Here is a 20,103-nt window from a genome sequence, read left to right as displayed (position 1 = left end):
CTGAGGCCTGGAATCACAACCCGTGGGGCCTGCAGGGGCTTCATTTTAAGGGCTGGATGTCCATGTCCAGATAGTCTGGACCCTGTTGACCACAGAGACAGCCCTCTCCGGTAGAGAGCGCATCTACAGGAGATTTCCATACGGGCAATGAGGAATTGGATGGAGGAGGCTGTGTCATCCAGCTGACAAAAAAACTCAGCAGTCTGGGTCAAGCCAATTTAGTTATTCCTCAAAATTTGTCTTTCATCCAGGTGGTGTTCCATCTTAAGGACGGGATGTCCATGGTCCAGCTAGCGCTGGACCCTGTTGACTATAAATGCCTCTCTCTCACTAGTGGGGCGAATCTAGAGAAAAGTTCCATAGGAATAAAGTGGAATTGGATGAAGAGTTCATGGTCCAGTTTACCTGGACCCTGTTGCCCACTGATGCATCCCTCTCTGGTGGAGAGTGTCCACGGTCCAGCTAAGGCTGGAACCTGTTGACTACCTATGTCTCCCTCTCTGGTGGAGAGCACATCCAGATAAGCGTTCCATAGGAGGAACATGAAATTGAATGTAGAGTCCACGGTCCAATTTATTTGGACCCTGTTGACCACTGATGCATCCCTCTCTGGCGGAGAGTGTCCACGGTCCAGCTAAGGCCGGACCCTGTTGACTACCTATGTCTCCCTCTCTGGTGGAGAGCACATCCAGATAAGCGTTCCATAGGAGGAACATGAAATTGAATGTAGAGTCCACGGTCCAATTTATCTGGACCCTGTTGACCACTGATGCATCCCTCTCTGGTGGAGAGTGTCCACGGTCCAGCTAAGGCCGGACCCTGTTGACTACCTATGTCTCCCTCTCTGGTGGAGAGCACATCCAGATAAGCGTTCCATAGGAGGAACATGAAATTGAATGTAGAGTCCACGGTCCAATTTATCTGGACCCTGTTGACCACTGATGCATCCCTCTCTGATGGAGAGTGTCCACGGTCCAGCTAAGGCCGGACCCTGTTGACTACCTATGTCTCCCTCTCTGGTGGAGAGCACATCCAGATAAGCGTTCCATAGGAGGAACATGAAATTGAATGTAGAGTCCACGGTCCAATTTATCTGGACCCTGTTGACCACTGATGCATCCCTCTCTGGTGGAGAGTGTCCACGGTCCAGCTAAGGCCGGACCCTGTTGACTACCTATGTCTCCCTCTCTGGTGGAGAGCACATCCAGATAAGCGTTCCATAGGAGGAACATGAAATTGAATGTAGAGTCCACGGTCCAATTTATCTGGACCCTGTTGACCACTGATGCATCCCTCTCTGGTGGAGAGTGTCCACGGTCCAGCTAACGCCAGACCCTGTTGACTACCTATGCCTCCCTCTCTGAGGAGAGCACATCTAGATCGGCTGGGTAGGCTATTTGGTCTCATCATATGTCCACCTGATCACGGCTTATCCAAGATCCATCGGTCCTTCAACTTGTTCAAGCCAGACAAATACGTAAGGACCCTCCCTCTTCAGGGCATCAAGCAACTTTATCTAGACAGCTCTCCCATTCGGCAAATCCTTGGCCCCCCACACCTTCACAAAGGTAGTGGCCCCGGTCGTAACCGCCCTGCGCCTCCAAGGGATCTTATTGTCCCATAACTAGACAAATGGCTCCTAAAAGCCCGGTCAAAGGAGGTGCTTGCTACACAGTTGGAATCCACTGTGGCTTTCCTAAATGAGCTGGGCTGGCTAATAAACTGGCAGAAGTCGGTAGTGGTTCCATCTACCCCGATTCAATTTCTGGGGTTTATCTTGTATTCTCTCAGCATGATGATCTCCCTGCCTCCTCCTTGGAAGGAGAAGATTGGTCAAGCGGCTCATCACCTATCCACAACCCAGAAGGTTACTATCAGGACCGCCATGAAGGTCCTAGGTCTCATGTCCGCAGCCATCAAGGCAGTTCTGTGGGCCCTATGGCACATGCGCCCCTTACAGTGCGAGATCCTGAGAGTCGGGAACCACAGTCCTTCGGGGCTACAGAGGCCTATCCAGTTATCCATCAGAACCCATCGATCACTGGCTTGGTGGTCCCAGCTCAGAGATGGGAAATCCACGGTCCAGACATCCTGGACCCTGTTGACCACAGATGCCTCCCTCACAAGATGGGGAGTGCTTCTGGGGGAGACCCCGGTACGTGGGACCTGGAACCAGCTTAGAGAAGGCTCATTTGTCCAACTGGCGAGAGCTCACTGCGGTGCACCGTGTGCTTCTAATGTTTGCACCCCACCTGCAAGGGAAAGCTGTGAGAGTGAGAACAGACAACTTAACAGCAGTCTGATATATCAGCAAACAAGGAGGGAACCAGATCCCCCTCGCTTCTGCAGGTGACAAATCTAATATTCTCCTGGTGGAGAGGAATCTTTCACAACTATCAGCGGTTCATATTCGAGGTGGGCTGAACATCCTTGCGGATCAGCTAAGCAGAGGCCTGGTGACGACAGGCGAATGGTCCCTAAAATCCGGACATCTTTCATCATCTCACTGAGATGTGGGGTCTCCCCGAGGTGGACCTGATGGCCACCCAGTACAACGCCAAAGTGACGAGGTTTTGCTCCCTCTACCGGGAAGACAATCCTTTGGCGGTAGATGCCCTTTCAATACCTTGGAGGTTCAAACTGGCATACGTTTTTCCTCCTATTCTGAAGGTATTGGCGAAACTCAGGCAGGACCAGACTTCGGCAATAGTGATCATGCCGTTCTGGCCAAAAAAGGGCATGGTTTACCCACCTCATCCTAATGAGTCAAGGGACCTACTGGAGGCTTCCACAAGTCCAAAACCTGGTAATTCTGAACTGACAGCTCTGCCAGGACCTGGACAGGTTCAACCTCATGGCCTGGAGGTTGACCGCATCGTATACGGAGATAGACGATTATCCCAGGCCGTTCTAAGAACGTTGGCCCATTCAAGAGCGGATTCAACTAACAGGAGTTACCAAAGGATCTCGGATAGGCAGCTTAATAACTCTGCTATCGAATCGGTCTTGGAGTTCCTACAGAGTGACCTGGATAAGGGGCTAACTCCAGCTACCCTGAAGGTTCATGTTTCAGCACTTTCCGCTCTTCTAGGGACCTGGTTATAACAAGATCCTCTATTAAAGTAATTCCTTAAAGGGGCCTCTAGGCTCCGCCCTCAGATGCAGCCCCCTGTCCCGCAATGGGACTTGGCTGCGGTTCTTCAGGGGCTTTGTTCTCCCCCCCTTTGAACTCTTAACAGAAGTGGACTGGAGATATCTCGCCTACAAGGTAACCTTCTTGTTGGCAATTACCTCTGCCAAAAGGATTGGAGAATTACAAGCTTTGGCTGCCTCGGAGCCATTCATTACCTTTTTCCCTGATAGGGTTCAACTTGGGTTCATCCAGGGATTTTGTCCTAGGGTCGCATATATCTGCGCATATATTTGGATTGTACAGCTTCCTTTCGAAGAACCTGCTCATCAATACCTACGGCCATAACAAAGGTGTTAAAGCCTCTAAAGCCATCCTGTCAAGATGGATCAGGGAGGCCATCGCTTGCTCTCTTCGCGCTCAAGACCTACCAGTACCAGAATTGGACCAACTTCCCGGTCAGAGAGACACTCGCTCTCCTTAGAGCAGATATGTTCTGCTGCTTCCTGGAGGTTTCATCTGATGTTCGCCAGACACTGCAGATTGGACTGGCGCAGCTCAGAGGCCACAGCCTTCGGACATTCTGTCTTGGCATCTGCTTGCCAAGATCTCCCACCCTAGTTGGGATTTTACTTGCTAGATCCCCATCTTGTGCTGCTGTTTGGCGTAGGGGGAATGGAAGATTATAAAGATAATCTGTTTTCCCTTAGCCCAAACAGCAGCACAGGGCTCCCTCCCATTGTTTATGGTAATGTTTGTATTGTTATATTGCCTTTTATACTTTTTGACTAACACAGGGGGGAGGAGGTCGCTCTGGCCTCTTATAGGGGGAAAAACTGTTAGCTAATTAAAAGTTCCACCTGTCCTTACAGTACACAGGGGCAGGAATACCCCATCTTGTGCTGCTGTTTGGGCTAAGGGAAAACAGATTATCTTTATAATCTTCCATTCTTGGCTTTGTCTCAAAAATCTGCAGCAAAATCTGCAACAAAAAAAGCTGCATTTCTGCAACGTGGGGCCTCAGCTTAATACTGTTTTTTTTTTTTTTCTGAAGGAGGTTAAAAGGTTAGATTATTAATCCTGTGAAGCAAATGACACTATTTCTAAAAATTAAAAGTTGACGTTATCAGGTAACTCCCCTAAGTTTTCCTTTGTATCTTTAAGCTCCTGACATATGTGGTATTATTTCTAAGACTTATTTACTTATGGCAGCATACAGCATACTAATTTCATAGCCGCTGTGAAGAGTTGATAAAACTCTCCAGAGACAATGTAACTTCTGTATCTAAGTAACTAAATGCCTAAAACATTTGTACTGTGGAAATAACAACATGCAGTCAGATGTTCTGGTAAACAGCAAGCTTCATGGAGCATGCAAGCAACAGCTGAGGTATTCCGCTTACTAAAAATAAATAAATTAATTCATTAGTTATTTGCCTCACTTATAAAGCTATGCACTGAATTTCTTGCAGCACTACTGCTGTTCAAGGTAATAGGAGAGGAGCTTCAATACTCTGGAATCACTGATATGCCCCGCTCCTATTACTTGTGTAGAAGTAGGCTGAGCTCATCCAGAGATTTTTGGTCAGGAATCCGCCTCAAAATCAGCCTCCAAAAAAAGCCTCCCAATAGGTTTCTAGGTTTCTATTGGGAGGCTTTTTTTGGAGGCTGATTTTGAGGCGGATTCCTGACCAAAAAACTCTATGTGAACTCAGCCGTAATGTTGCACTCCCTCCTAGTATACTAACAGCTCCTGGCACCAGGAGGATTACAGAGGCATGTCTGAGGGTGCCCAAAGGCTTCCCTACAAGGTAAGAAGACATGTAGGAAGCACATGGTAAGTTGGGGCACCCGGATTTTGCATTGGAGTACAGGAGCGTTAAGTCACACCTTCGGTCATCAGTATGAAAAATTCAGTTTGGAACTGGAAAACTGCTTTAGGCTGAAGCTCCACATTGCAAAAATGCAGAATTTGACATTACATTACTACAAAGTGAATGGGATTCTGGCTAATCCAATCTGTACACTGCAGAAAAAACCCACAGTGGAAATGCGGCATTTTCAGAAAGTCCGCAGAGGAATACTGTGCGAAAACGCAATAAAAAATGCTGCAGAAAAAAAAAACATGTTGTTTGCTATCTTTCACTATGTGGGGTCTGAAACTACCGTGTCTAAAGAGAAATGGAACGATTGCAAGAACTCACTTTCTGGCAGTCCATGTCCAAACTTGGTGACAATAGTACATACTGTTAATGGAAATGTGTCATCAGAGAAAGACCTAGCATATAAACTAGGTCAGCCCCCTACTAAAGGCAAAAACCCCCCAAAACAAAACCCTTAAGGGTTTAAAGTATGAAATTGGGCAGTACATGGATGTTATTAATGGACTCTTAGAGGGGTTTTCTAGTTGTTCAAAATTGACTGTCAGTGGGAACACATGGCTGAACTGATACCGCCACCAATCTCTTGGTCCCCATTGAGCTCCACTTCCTCTCCTCATCCTGACACTATCAGTGGCTGAGGAAGGTCTGTTACCGTTTTACCAGTCTTTGTTACCAGTCAATTTTAAAAATTAAAAAAGAAAATAGCTTTATGTGAAATTACAATGAACATATATAAAAAAAGAAAATATAACAAGTTAAAATGATATTAATAGTTAATTAAGAACCGTTTCAAACACCCCCTCCCCCAAACAGCCCCCACCTCAGGAAGAAGTGGGCGAAGTTGACAAGAGCAGAGAAAGAAGAGGAAAAATCAAGTATATGAATAAATAAGACTGCATTCACATCCACTGAAAGTTAACTGTAGGCTTAGGATTTCTTCTACTTTAAAGGGAATCTATCACCATTCGCATATTGACAAAACCAGTGATATCTTGGTAACAAAGAAGAAGATTCACAAGCGGAAAACAGGCCTTTAACTGCTTTAGAATCACATTGTGTGATATTGGTGTTTAATGACTTTGCTTTTATTTACTGCAGTTCATCGATATGTTGTAATTGCTAAAATCCCTTTTGGCTGGAAAGAAATGAACACAGAGTAGCGAGAGCTGCAAGAGAAGGCCGGGTTTAGAAGATGAATAGAATCTAAGGAAGATGCAGAATAACAATGAGAAGAGAATGAAATTGATTATTCACATCCTGTAAACCAGTCTCAGGATTTTTTCTCATATCTTCTTTTTGCAAAAAAATTCAAAGCAAATAACGAAAGACTGCAACACAATAAATCGGTTCTTAACAACATATTGAGTATGCCTGCCTTTGAAGTTGCCTATGATCTTGGAAACAAAAACAGGCTAAGTTAAACCACTTACTGTATTGCAACCATGCAACCTATACAAATAGTGAAATTGATTGTATTGGAATTACAAGGGTATCTTTTGTATTGATAGATCACACCAGCTCATGAATGGCGTAGTTTCTTGTATGAGTATGAGCTGGTGTTATACTGAGCCTTTGAGGCCATTCACGCGACTGAGTTTCATCCGTGAAACTCAGTCAACATGTGAGCCATATTCACCGGCCTGATCACTATGCTGGGATGCTTACACCTAGCATGAGAGCTGCACCTCTATCGAGGCGGGGTGAGACAGCCGTCTCAGGCGGCACTATTAGGAGGGGCGGTGTTTTGACTGACCTAAGCCAGTCCAAGAAAGATTGATTTGAAAAAGACCCAAAACAGCTCAGCTCCTGGGCTGGCTTAGCGTTTATGACAGGGAAGGAGAGCGCTTAGGGCGGCTGTGTGGAGACAGGGCGCTTCACCAGTCATCTATCAGCCGCAGCGCTGCTCCAGCGGTCACCCCCTATCCTAAGTAGTCACTTGGCGTTGTTGTCCACCTCCACCCGCCCCAAAGCTGGATAACGTGATGCGCGTAACCTTGAGAGCTGACCTGATGTCTGTGGCTCCTGCGCAGTCTCCTGTCCCTGGCTACCCCTGTCTCAAGAGCACTACGCTGCCTACTGCTAGCTGAAGTAATAGGATAGAGGATAAATACTAGATTGATGATGGGGAGGATAGGTAGGGTGAGCGGGGTTTGGGGTGCAGTGTTGGGTGTTGCTGGGGGAAGTGAGGGGGGTAGGTTTTGGTTGTCTGTTTGCTTCTTCCCTGCGCTTGAGGATTGGGCTTTTTTCCCCACTTGGAATTCAGCCTCACCACAGCCAGGAAGAGGCAGCGATTTCACAATTTTTTTTCAGACCCCGGAGTATAATAATCAGAGACTCGAGAGGTGAAGAAACACAATAAACACTGTTACTAACTCACCTCTCCTGGATCCGGTGTTACTCCTAGCACAGGCTACTTATCATGTTGTGTCCTTATTAATTATTTATTTATATATGTATGTATTTATTTATGCATCAATTTTAAGTGAGTATATCCAGATATTGTGGATAAGGTGGAAATGTGGGAAGACGTCTCCTGTAAGTATTGCTGCACAAAATATTACTGCACTGCATTGTATTCACTGTTCTGAGCCGAAACTGTTATCATACTCTGGGATCTTTTCAAGAAGAGAAGGGGGATCTGTGTCACAGCCCAGGAGAGGTAAGTAATACTGTTTTTAATGTGTGATCACCTCTGAAGAGACCCCAGAGTATAATAGCAGTTCCGGTTTAGTCCAAACAAAACTGCTGGGCGAACCTCGCGACAATGTCATCATACTGCAAAAGTGTGTGGCTTAAAAAGAATGTGGCCTAAATAATTGCCATTAGTTGTAATTGAGGTAAAATGTCTAATCATTTTTGATTTTGATTTAGGTTACAATCACCCAGCTATACTATCAGTGCTAAATATCCATAATTAACAATCAACGTACATTAAACTAGGTGTGTACAGATTGTATAAATGCATATAGACTCATATGCAGTCATTAGGAATCCTCTGCCAAGTATACGGGCCCCACGATGGTGTCTGTAGTCTTGTATATACTGACAATATCTGTGCTATATAAGTAAGTAAAATAAAAATAAATAATCTGTACCTATAGCACTAAATATATAGCGGAGGAGGCCAGTGTCACATGATTGGCCATGAGATTCCAGTATAGCAAACTGTGGAACTTGAAAAATGCCCTCATTGGACTGAAACGCTGGACCAATTTATTCCATTTATTTACAGCCAAACCACTTCTCTGACTCAAATGTTAAAGCAGTTGTCCAGGCTTAGGCTTTTTATGGTCTATCCTTAGGCTAGGCCACAAATACCTAATTGGTAGGATGGGGAAACAGTTGGTCCCCACACTGATCAGCTTCCAGCACCTGTCCTATATATAATATAATGCCTAAACCAGAAAACTTCATCCCCTGTATAGTGGCTGGTCGTATCACTGCATCTCAGCACTCAGACAACATGCCGTCCCTTCCCCTGCCATCTTGTACAGAAAATAGAATAAGAAATGAACTAATAATAAAAACAGATCAGCAACTGGTTTTAATTAGTAAAAATGGTAAAAATAAAATAGATTATACATTCCTTTTATTTCCTTATTGGCTGCATATTCCCGATTGTGATATTTTATTGGCAGAGCCAGTAACAGTGAAATTAGAGGGAGCACGAAAGCAGACGGTGCAGGTAACTTTCCGTAAAGTGCAAATGACAGATTTTAGTGAAAACATTCTGTTTTTCATGGCTACTATTTCAAATATCTGGGCCCTATGCAGCTTGGGAAATGAATATTTGCTTCCCATCAAAACAAGCGGCAGATTTAAGTCAGAATCTGTCTCAAATTCAGCAACAAGTTCGGCAGTGTAAACAGGCCCTTACTCTTCAATCCTGTCCTGGTGCTGGATGATGGACGTCGCTGCCGTAAAGGGAGCTGCAGCCAAATACAGCATGTATGCATTCAACCACACATGTGTCTGACCCACATTGCAGGCTGTTGTATTAGCTGCCTAGACTGTCATAACTTTCTTATTATTAAAAACTATACATTTTACTAAAATAAAGTATAAAGAATAGCAAAGATGACTTGTGTATGGAATAGAAAGGGAAATGTCATCTACCAGAACCAAACTTGTGTTTGCTGATGTTTTATTTTACTATGTACGGTACACTAAGGTAGTACAGTGATGGCGAGTTCTTATCATCTTGAGATCTTAATACTAAGGTTTCTTTATACGGTATTCTCTAACATAAAACAGAACACAACACTACTCTCTGACATGAAAAGGTTAAATGCTTTTTTAATCTCATTGAACAGAACATCGTCCTGAGGAAACTCATTTTAGAAACCCTATTGAGTGAAATGTCTTGCACAATATGGGCTATCAATGTAATCTACTTAAATCTTCTGTGATTCTCTCTGTGACCAATATCTAATTCCAGAAATCGATGTGGGCTTTGGGCTATTCTATCAGATACAGAGACTGTTCCAGCTTCCCTCCTAAAAGACTGAGCAGCTATTAATTGTAGGTTATTTATCCCCATACGGATACTGGTGGTTTACAACATTGCTATGCAAGTAACACAAGTCAGCAAAGATTCTTCCATAATCGATGAATATTAGACCTTGGATTAATGGGACAGTTGAGAGACCTCATACGCATTAGATAGGTGACCAGTCCCAATGAAATTCACAGGCTCAGCTGACATGTAACTAATGCCGGGCACAGGTGAATAGAATTTTTTTTTTCCCAAAAAATCATGGGCTCCTTTACATATCCTTTTCTCTTCATTTCAAAACAGGTACAGATATATAAGGCGTGATGGAACTTGCATTTTCGAATGTCCTACTGACTTTATCCATAAAAGCAGCTTTCTCAATAGAATACACCATCTCGTGTCAGCCTTGCATTTTATATGGTCTGTATAAATGACTATGGATGCTTCTGGAAAGTCATTTCTTTGTTTTTGATTATATTTCATTTATAAATGATACAAAATAATGTCATTTTAATGGCAATAAATCCAGGAGATAGTTTAGATGATGAAGGTCTCCATGGTAACAGTTGTTTTTTGTCACTGAGAATAATGAGATCAGCTATCCTGGTGTCTTTCATTTATGGATTTCTCAGTAACGGATTTATTATGATACACCGCTATAATTTCATGACGATCACAAAGAAACCAGAATTCACTAAGAGTTTGTTCACACCACACTTTTTCTGAACACTTTTAAACACTTTTTGAATTTATCGAAATTTTAAATTTTAAAAACTTAACCCCAGTAATTTATAAAAGTGTATAAAATTGTACAAAAGATCATTGCGTACAAGACATTTTAACCACTTCCGGACCGCCCATAGACTATATACGTCTGGGAAGTGGTTGTCTAGTTCTGACCGGATGTACCTGTACGTCCATCAGAACACAGCAGCTGCACGGAGATCGTGCAGCTGCTTTCAATAGGAGCCGGCTGTAACTTCAGCTGGAGCTCCCAGACATAAGACAGGGAAGATTTATTGCCTTCCCTGCCATCTCGATCGCTGTGTATACAGCGCTCAATGAGCGCTGTATACACAGCTATGGATGCTGCCATAATTCAGCTGCCCTCTGACCCGGCAGACACGTGATCCGCAGGGATCAGAGTCTTGCAAAAGCTGCTGGGTCCTACAGGACCCAGATCAGCTCAGTTAGCTGTATATACAGTGTGCAGGAGGCTGGATTTCTCCTGCAACTGAGGTTAAATGTAGCAGCCCCAGTTATAGGAGAAATCACCCTCCAGTACAATAAAATAAGTGATGAGATGTCCCCAAAGGTCTCTTATCACCTTATGGGGACACAATCTGGAAAAAAATAAAATAAAAATATAATAAAAAAGTTTTAAAAAAATGAAAATAAAATAATAATAAAAAATAAATAAATAATACGCTAATAAAACGTCGTTATTAAAGGTTATAGCCCCACCCCCGACGACACCATACAAAATAAAAATTACCGTAACAGAGAGGAAAAACTATATTATAAAGTTTTTCAGTGACACTTTGTGTTATTAAATTAAAAAAAATAATAATAATTGAACACCAGACACAATTTACCTCCTATTTTGTTTATATTTTCCTGGATATAAAAAAAATTAAAACACATTCGAAAATAAAGATAACATAAAAATAAAGCCCTATGTGTCCCCGAAAAAAGACGCAAAAATTAGTTGACTGAGACATACGGGAAAAATGTTACAGCCCTCAAAACCGCACATACAAAATAAACCTAAAATGTGTCTGGTCCTGGACCACAAATTGGCCCGGCACTGAAGTGGTTAAACAGGGCTTTATGGATCCTTGCGATAGGGGACACCAAATCTCTTGCATAGATTAATAATTAAAGTCAGAATCCAATAAAAAGTTATTTATCAACTATCCACAGGATATATATGATATATATGATTGCAGAAGTCCTGCTTGTAGGACCTCCATTTATTACTAGATTTAGACTCCCAAGCCCCATTCTGGAGGAGATAAAATGGAGCAAAGCGCTGAGATATTTTCATCAGTTCCATAAAAACTAAAAGGAAGCAGTTCCAACACTTCACACAAACTTCTCCACAACAGGGGTACAGGGGGAGCGTTTTACTAATCCGTGCAGGTCCACCAGTGGGGATCCCAATCATACATTTATCACCTACCTTTCAGCAAAACCTTCAGCAATACAGTACTATTGACATGTATGGTGAACAGAGATGAGAGAATACTATTCGAAACGGCAGTTTCGAATACCACACTGCCATAGGAATGAATAGGAGCGGCCGGCGCGCAGGGGGTTTAGCGGCCGGCCGCCGGCTGCGTCCATTCATTCCTATGGAGCGAGGTATTTGAAACGGCCGTTTGAATACTATTCGCTCATCTCTAATGGTAAACACTTGTTATAGTGGTAGTCAGGGCCGGTGTCAGCACAGTATAACCGGGCAAGTGCTCCTGAAGGTACCCACTCGGCTCCCGGGTGCTGGTTGCCTCTTCTTTGCCCATGCAGTCAGTTTTAACTACAAGACATGGGTATACAGTTAAAACTGTCCACCCTCTCGGGTATCTGGCCCAGCTCTCTAAGGGCCCCTTCACATGGAGCTTACGCTCGGTGTATTCTGTACATTTTACATGTATAAAAATACACGTGTAAAATGTAGTTAGCCACTGAGTTCAATGGCATGTTCGTATAATGCGCGTCGTCTTGCGCATTATACGAACATGCCATTGAACTCAATGGCTAACTACATTTTACACGTGTATTTTTACACGTGTAAAATGTACAGAATACACCGAGCGTACACAGAATATACGGAGCGTAAACTCCGTGTGAAGGGGCCCTAAGAAGAATCTGTGAGAAGAATAAATCATGAGAAGAAGAGAAGAATCCTGTGTCATGTGACAGTGATATGACTGTGAGAACCTGCTACAGGCTGTAAAATGGTGTAAAGTAGTATATGGTGGCATTGAGATCTGAATAAGTAAATATAGTCCACAGTCCCAGGGTCAGGAGCATGGGGGAAAGATTATCTCACTGACTGCTCAGAGCTGCCCTGTTCCCTTCTCCTGCAACTAGAGTGAGGACTATGTGGTGAAGAGTGAGGAACTGACTGGCTGCATCATCACCATCACCATGTTATACAGCCATTGCTATGTCTCCTCAGTCCTCACAGCGCCTCCTGCTGCTAGGCCTTTCTAGGCCTCCCCTTTCTCTGTCTGGACAACCCCTTTTAAAGATGAGTTCACATTACTGTTATTTAATGTCTATTGCTCTTTTCCATCATAGGATGAGAACAATGGACCACTGAGCCCCTCCATCTGGTGTCGTCTATATTCACCCTCTTATAAAAAAAAACATAACAAAAGCTTTCTTCTGTCAGGATTTTTACTTTTCTGACAGATGCATGAAGGGCTTTTTGCAGGTGGATTTTGAGGCAGAATTTGACTAAATATCGACCTCAAAAAATGCCTTACAACTTTTCCATTCATTTCATTGAGAATAGCATATGAATTACTCCAGCCGGTAACGGGCCCTATATACTTACCGATCCTGGCAGGGGCCGGGATCGGTAAGTGTACTGGGGCCAGTATGGGGACATAATACTGTGTACTGGGGCCACTATGGGACATAATACTGTGTGCAGGGGCCAATATAGGATATTATAGGGGCCCTCTGTCGCCTAAGGGCCCACACAAACCTGGAGACGGCCCTAGTGGCAGTGTTGCTGATTATTCTACATTGAAGTCTGAGATTTCTGTTGATATTCTTCAAATAAAATCTACAGATTCCAAGACGATCTCTAGACCCATCTGCAGAATATGTAAATGTAATTCCATCAAGTTAATGTGTTGTGTCTAATTAACAGAGAAGAATGACTGTATTGGTAGAACGCCAAGAGAAAAATATCATGTTTGCTGCTGCCATTAAACAATCAAAAATTATTTCTATTCCCTAAGGTGTAAAACCTTGAGGAGTGTATGTAAAGTTATATTTGTTATGGTTTAAAACAATTTGCAAGTAACACAAGACAATTTTTTTGATCCTCCAAACATATTAAGACAAAATCAACCAAGATGAGCTAGGTGGCCATACCCATTAGATAAATGTCAGCCAAATATGCTGATTTCAGAACTGGTCGACCATCTATTGTGTCCCGGGGTGTCCTGACTTTCTCCTGATGACAGATGTTGCTGGATACGAGGATTGGGCTTGTTGGATTGGAACATGCCCAACTCATTTGTTTTCACAGGAGCTTGGCGGGGGATTATTTTCCTCTCTTCATTTAGAATACATGCATGCTCAGCCAAGCCTAAAGTGTAGGTGTATGGGGGATTGGGAGCAATAGCTGTAGGCTAAAGACACATTTGTCTGACAGCTATTTAAGGAGTATGGCTACCTTTATTTGAAGGGTTATTATTCTAAACCACATCTTCCTCCTCATCTCTGTCCTTTGCGATGTTTTGCCTACTTTTTTTTTTACCAGTAATAACCAGCGTCAAGCTCTTTCGTCCTCAGGACTTAATATAAGCATAATACATTAATAGCCAATCACTATCTATGTTACTCATATTGCAGACCTCAGATAGAATTTCGTGATAGAGGTATTCAGCCTGCCTGAGAGCCACATATAGAGAACCCTTAGCAGGCTAGTATAAAGCAGTCCTGTATCTTAGGTTAAGAGAACAATACAATGTCAGACTGGGGAAGAGGGCTGATTCCATTCTTTAGAGTGAATTTAGTTATATGATGATAGTATCAACCTTACCACTACCTCAGAACATGGACTACATTGCCATAAATTATCAGTATAGGCATTTGCTTGGAATATAAATATAATAAAGCAAAATTACAGCTGCAAATAAAAAATTCAGAGGAGTAAATGTATATTCAAATATATAAAACAATACTAAAATTTGAAATGCATAATATATATTTCATATCTAACAGAGGCAGAACTTGAAGCTTCTACACCCTGATGCAAAATCTGTGCCTCCCAACAGATATGCGTCATTTATAGCACTACAGTCCCCGGGAGTAGCAGAGGGGTCCCCAGACACCAGGGCCCACATGATGTTGTACCCTCTATTGTTACACCCCCAAGTCTTTTTTCCTGATTTACTTTTCCAGTATGAATAGCAGTAAACAGAAGCAGTACCTGAGTTCAGATGCCAGGGATTGTTGTCAGATGCCATTTGAGGGATGGTCAGCGGCGATGCACCACAGTTCGATTCCACAAGCTCTCCCACTACCTGTACCTGGGAGTTATTTCTTGATCTTAAGGCAAGCTTGAGTGGGGCTATAAGATTGAACTGTACTCTGGAGAGGCAGCCGCTGAAGCCTGGAGTGTTGTAGGACTGGATTTCCTGGTCTATAGTCCCAGTCTCTGGAGATACAAAAGAAAACCGATGAGTTAGCAATTCATTGCATTTTACAGGATGTATATAGAAGCCATCTGAGTAGTGGTCAATCTTGTCAGCCAGTCAGAACTGCATGCAAGCAGGTACATCTTCTGCATTGCGGTGCAGATAAAGGCTAAGGGCCTTGGTTAAAGGTATATTTGGTAAATGGCCAATAAATACTCCCATGCATTTAAGTAGTCAGCTCTTGTTGACTCAGCTTCTGAAAAATGACTCGAAGAAAGTCTGTCCGTATGTTATTTACCATACTGGCTCTTTATGCAGATTATATTATAGATTTATAAATATAGTTCCTTTTCAATGATACACTTTCCTTTCTAATCCTATGCCGTAACTATAGCTATTATGAGAACATTGTTCAAGGTGGTATTCAGTGCTCAAATAATAGCCTTTTTGCATGCAATTGTGGAGAATGATCTGAATAGAATTAAACAGATCAAAGGCATCTGAAAGTGAAAAGCTGCAGATGTGGTCGATATCTGGGTCTGGCTCCTCTGAAGCATGACGCCTTCTGACCTTGCAGAAATCAGCGGTATACCACAGACAGGAACCAGCCTCTTCCCAAGTGATATCAGTGAATAAGAGAGCGATTACATAACAGTTATTCCCAACAAGGAGACATGCACACCATGTTCAAGAACTAGTATTGAGACTTTACCAAAGATATTACATAATTCAGGTACTTGTCTATGGTTAATGACCTTACACTATGTAGTATGTACTACAGTCTATTTGACTATAATATATAACTATTTTAATAATATAAGTATTTTATTATAACATGGGTCTTTTTAATATAAAAGTAATAAGCTCACAATAGGTGATTCCACTTCAGGTTCCATTAAAGACACCACACAAAATGGTGGAGCATTCTGCAGTATTTTACCTTGCAGACTGATGGACACCATGATGAAAGCCAGACACACCCTAATAGTCAACAGGGTGTGCCAGATTTCATTGGTGTTTGTTATGTAATTTATCCATTCCATGGTTTGCTTTCTGTTTTTTGCATCCTCTGAGAAAACATTAAAAAAAAGCAAATACCCAATGCAGATGTCACCCCAGCTTAATGGGGTTTCCCATGACTAATAGCCACATTTAAACTGGTGAATTAGAAGTTAAACATTTTTAAGTTTTAAAGATTTTCTCTAACCATCTTATGGTGACTTAGAGTTACCATGGTTTCCTTATTGTGGCCAGGTTAACTTCTTGTGCATTAAGGCCCCGTTTACACGGGGCACAGAAGGTGAATTTTGATGATGATTCTGACACGTTAGAATATGGCCAAAATCCGCCTGCCGCGACTTTCGACTATGAGTCTAGTCCGGAGCGTGCTGCTGCGAGGCAGACACCGCGGTTGAATCAGCCACGGAATCCACCTGATTCCGCTCATGGAAAAAAGAGCTCTAGCGGTCTACATAGACCACTATTGTGAGGGGGCGGATTATGACGTGGATCGAAATCCGCCCCCTCTTGCCCCGTGTGAACGGGGCCAAACCGTTCCTACTTGACAAACTGTTCAGAATATGAAAATCATGGCTGTGCTTCTAACAAGTTCCAGTCTATAGAAAGTTCCTGCATTCATGTGTCACTGACAGCCAATCAAAACAAAAGACTGTCACCACTAAGGTAGGGTTCACACTACCATTGGTGTCCGCACAGAATATGTCAGTTTAAAAAAACCCAAAAAAACGGACACTTATCATAACGGATACAAATGGACAGTAACTGATGGCTATTAGTTACTGTCCATTGACCATAGACCTCAATGTTAAAAAAAACAGACACTTGCTGTCCGTTTATTCAAACAGAAAAGTCCTGCATGTAGGATTTTTTTGAAACACTTAAAAAAACAGACATGGTTGTAAACGGACACTTAGGGTGCATTCAGACTACGTAACGCCGGGCGTGTATGAGAGCCGTACACGCCGGCATTACGGCAGACTGCCGAACACTTCCCATTCACTTCAATGGGAGCGCTCGTAAACGCCGCTGTTACGAGCCAATGGTAGTGAGCATATTTGCAAAAAATTTAACTTTTAGTTGTCTACAAATGTAGATAATTTTAAATTCCTTTAAAATCCATGAAAATTATACACTTTTTTGCTGCCTGTCACTTCATTATCAAAACTACAGTACTATTGGTACTATCAAAAGAGACAATCTAAAAAAAAAAGGAGAGAAGCTTTTAAAGAGCGTTTCTGACTAAAGTGCAAAAGAATCTTGAGCGGTTTTACTTTTCGACTTTTTTCTGTTGTCCAAAAGTAACAACTGCCCACAGTAAATGGCTGCTCTTACAAATGGCATAAGGTTGCTACAAGGTTTTCAGAATAGTAAATTTGTCTTATTTTTTCCACTCATAAACTACCCATAATTTTGTGTATGTTGTAAATTTTATTTATTATTATTATTTATTTATTAATTTATTTATATAGCACAATTAATTCCATGGTGCTTTACATTTGGGGGTTACATACAGCACACAGAATATACAAACAGATATACCGTATTTTTCGGACTATAAGACGCACTGGACTATAAGACGCACCCAGGTTTTAGAGGAGAAAAATAGGGAAAAAAAATTTTCAGGCAAAAAATGGTAAAATATTTAATATATGGGAGTTGTAGTTTTGGAACAGCTGCAAGGCCACATTGACAGGTGACCCTGCAGCTGTACGGGGATGTATAGGGCGTTTTTTTTGTGGGGCCAGGTGTAGACCGGGCATTTTCAGACACAGGGATACCTAATGTATATGTTTCACAGTAATGTTATACTTTTATATGTATTCTAGGGAAAGGAGGTGAACTTTTATTTATTTTATTTTTTATTATATTTTTTTTAAGTGGTTTTTTTTTTTTTTTTTTTACTATTTTAATATCCCCCGCCTAGGGGGCTTGAACCTGCAATCATTTGATTGCAAGTCCCATAGACGGCAATACAAGTGTATTGCCGTCTATGGGAGATTCTATACATTACTATCGCGGAGGGTCATAGACCAGCCGCGATAGTAATATATATCTATGATAGGCCTGGGAGCCTTCATTAGGCTCCCGGCTGTCATCGGAACAGGCCGGCTCCTGCGGCCTCGCCGTGCAGGAGCCGGCCTGCATCACTAAAGGTATGAGGCCGGGGGGGGGGCTAACTGACTGCCGGGACCTGCGGTGGAGGAGTGGGTTTGCAGCATGGCCGTGCTACTGCCACTGCTGGTTTTCTTCAGCGGCAGTAGCGCGGCAATCTGCAGGCCCCGGCAGCTAAGACAGTCCCCGGCATCTGCTGTAATAGACCGGCAGATGCCGGGGAGTGTCTTAGCTGCCGGGGCCTGCAGTATTGTCACACTTCTGCCGCTGAAGAAAACCAGCGGTGGCAGTAGCGCGGCAATCTGCAGGCCCCGGCAGCTAAGACACTCCCCGGCATCCGCCGGTCTATTACAGCAGATGCCAGGGAGTGTCTTAGCTGCCGGGGCCTGCGGATTGCCGTGCTACTGCCGCTGAAGAAAACCAGCGGTGGCAGTAGCGCGGCCATGCTGCAAACCCACATTCAGACTATAAGACGCACCCTCATTTTCCTCCGAAATTTTTGGGGAAAAAAATGCGTCTTATAGTCCGAAAAATACGGTAATACTAACAATGACCGAGTGGGCCACACGGTGGCTCAGTGGTTAGCACTGCAGCCTTGCAGCGCTGGAGTCCTGGTGTTCAAATCCCGCCATGGGCAAAAAACCATCTGCAAGGAGTTTGTATGTTCTCCCCGTGTTTGCATGGATTTCCATCCCATATTCCAAAAAAAGACATACTGATAGGGAAAAATGTACATTGTGAGCTCTATGTGGGGCTCACAATCTACATTAAAAAAAAAAATAACAATGACCGAGTGGGATAGAAGGCCCTGCCCGTGAGGGGTTACTGTCTATGAGGGAAGAGGGATAAAGACAAAGGTGTGGGTAGAGACTGTTCAGATGGCGGAGTGGTGACAGTAGTGTTATTGGAGGTTGTAGGCCTTCCTGAATAGGTGAGTCTTCAGGGCCTTCTTGAATCCTGTGATTGAGGGGGTCAGTTTTATGTGTCTTGGTAAGGAGTTCCAGAGTATGGGAGATGCACGGGAGAAATCTTGGAGACGGTTGTGTGAGGAGCGGATGAGAGCAGAGCGGAGTAGGAGGTCATTAGAGGATCTGAGGTTACGTGTGGGCAGGTAGTGGGAGATTAGGTTGGAGATATATGGAGGGGACAAGTTGTGGATGGCTTTGTATGTTAACGTTAGTAGTTTTGTATTATTTTCAATAAACTTTATATGTTTGATACTAAAAATAAAAAAAATAAAAAGGTATCCCTCTATATGTCTTTATCCGTAAATGATTTCTCCTCAATAGAAGTGATACCCTTGGCAGCTTACTACCCTACCCACACCTTGTCATACATAAACTGTCTGTAACATAACTTATTAGATAGATCTGAACTCACTGTGACAAACTGCTCAAATTCTCTCACTTTTACCCAAGGGATATACAGTATTTTCTGCTGTAGAAATCAAGAATGGATCTGTTTTTGAGGTTGGACTACTGTATAGAAGTAAATATACTATGTGAATTGAGGATATGTGACCTTGCTCATATGACCTTTATGACACGCTGAACTGATGCTTTTAGCATTGTATTTGTACACTCTGCTTTTATTACCGATAAAAGGAAATCAATATTACAGGACATCCTGGATTTTACAAACAGCACCTGCATTATAATGTAGATTGTAAGTCCTTGTGGGAAGGGTCCTCTCTCCATCTATACCAGTCTGTCACTTACTTCATATTTATTGTACTTTTTTGTTTTTTGTATTTCCTTTTGTACTAAGATCTCTTTTATGTCATGGAATAAATGTCACATTGAAATAAATTATAATAACTCATAAAGCACATTAGTAGGAAAATGGATTTGGGAAGAAATACAATCACACATTCGACATGCCGTCTTCTACTCAATGTTAAATAACAGTAAGTTAACACAATTCCAGCAACTTTATTGCTTATTTAATTGTCTTCCTGCCAATGTGCTGCTGTAAATACAACATACAATGGAGGCATGCTAGAAATAGCTCTGGTGCTGTGAAAGATGCCTTGACTCACTATTCCCCACTGTGATATCGATGTGTATAGATAAGCAGAGAAAG

The 20,103-nt window shown here is 42.7% G+C and overlaps 2 protein-coding genes across 2 annotated transcripts in view; both read right to left on the bottom strand.

Moving 5' to 3' along the window:
* The window catches only part of CNTNAP2 (contactin associated protein 2), a 1,390,705-nt gene that overhangs the window by 4,850 nt on the left and 1,365,752 nt on the right, over window positions 1-20,103 (bottom strand). Inside the window, exon 22 of the mRNA XM_075271239.1 lies at window positions 14,682-14,909. Within this exon, the coding sequence (XP_075127340.1) occupies window positions 14,682-14,909 (228 nt within the window). The remainder of the gene's footprint in view (window positions 1-14,681; window positions 14,910-20,103) is intronic.
* The window catches only part of LOC142200711 (carboxymethylenebutenolidase homolog), a 187,409-nt gene that overhangs the window by 39,069 nt on the left and 128,237 nt on the right, over window positions 1-20,103 (bottom strand). The window lies entirely within an intron of this gene.

Source organism: Leptodactylus fuscus, chromosome 4 (assembly GCF_031893055.1).
Source record: "Leptodactylus fuscus isolate aLepFus1 chromosome 4, aLepFus1.hap2, whole genome shotgun sequence".
NCBI lineage: Eukaryota > Metazoa > Chordata > Amphibia > Anura > Leptodactylidae > Leptodactylus > Leptodactylus fuscus.
Note: the sequence above shows the minus strand (reverse complement) of the source record. Positions and strands in the feature narration are given on the sequence as shown.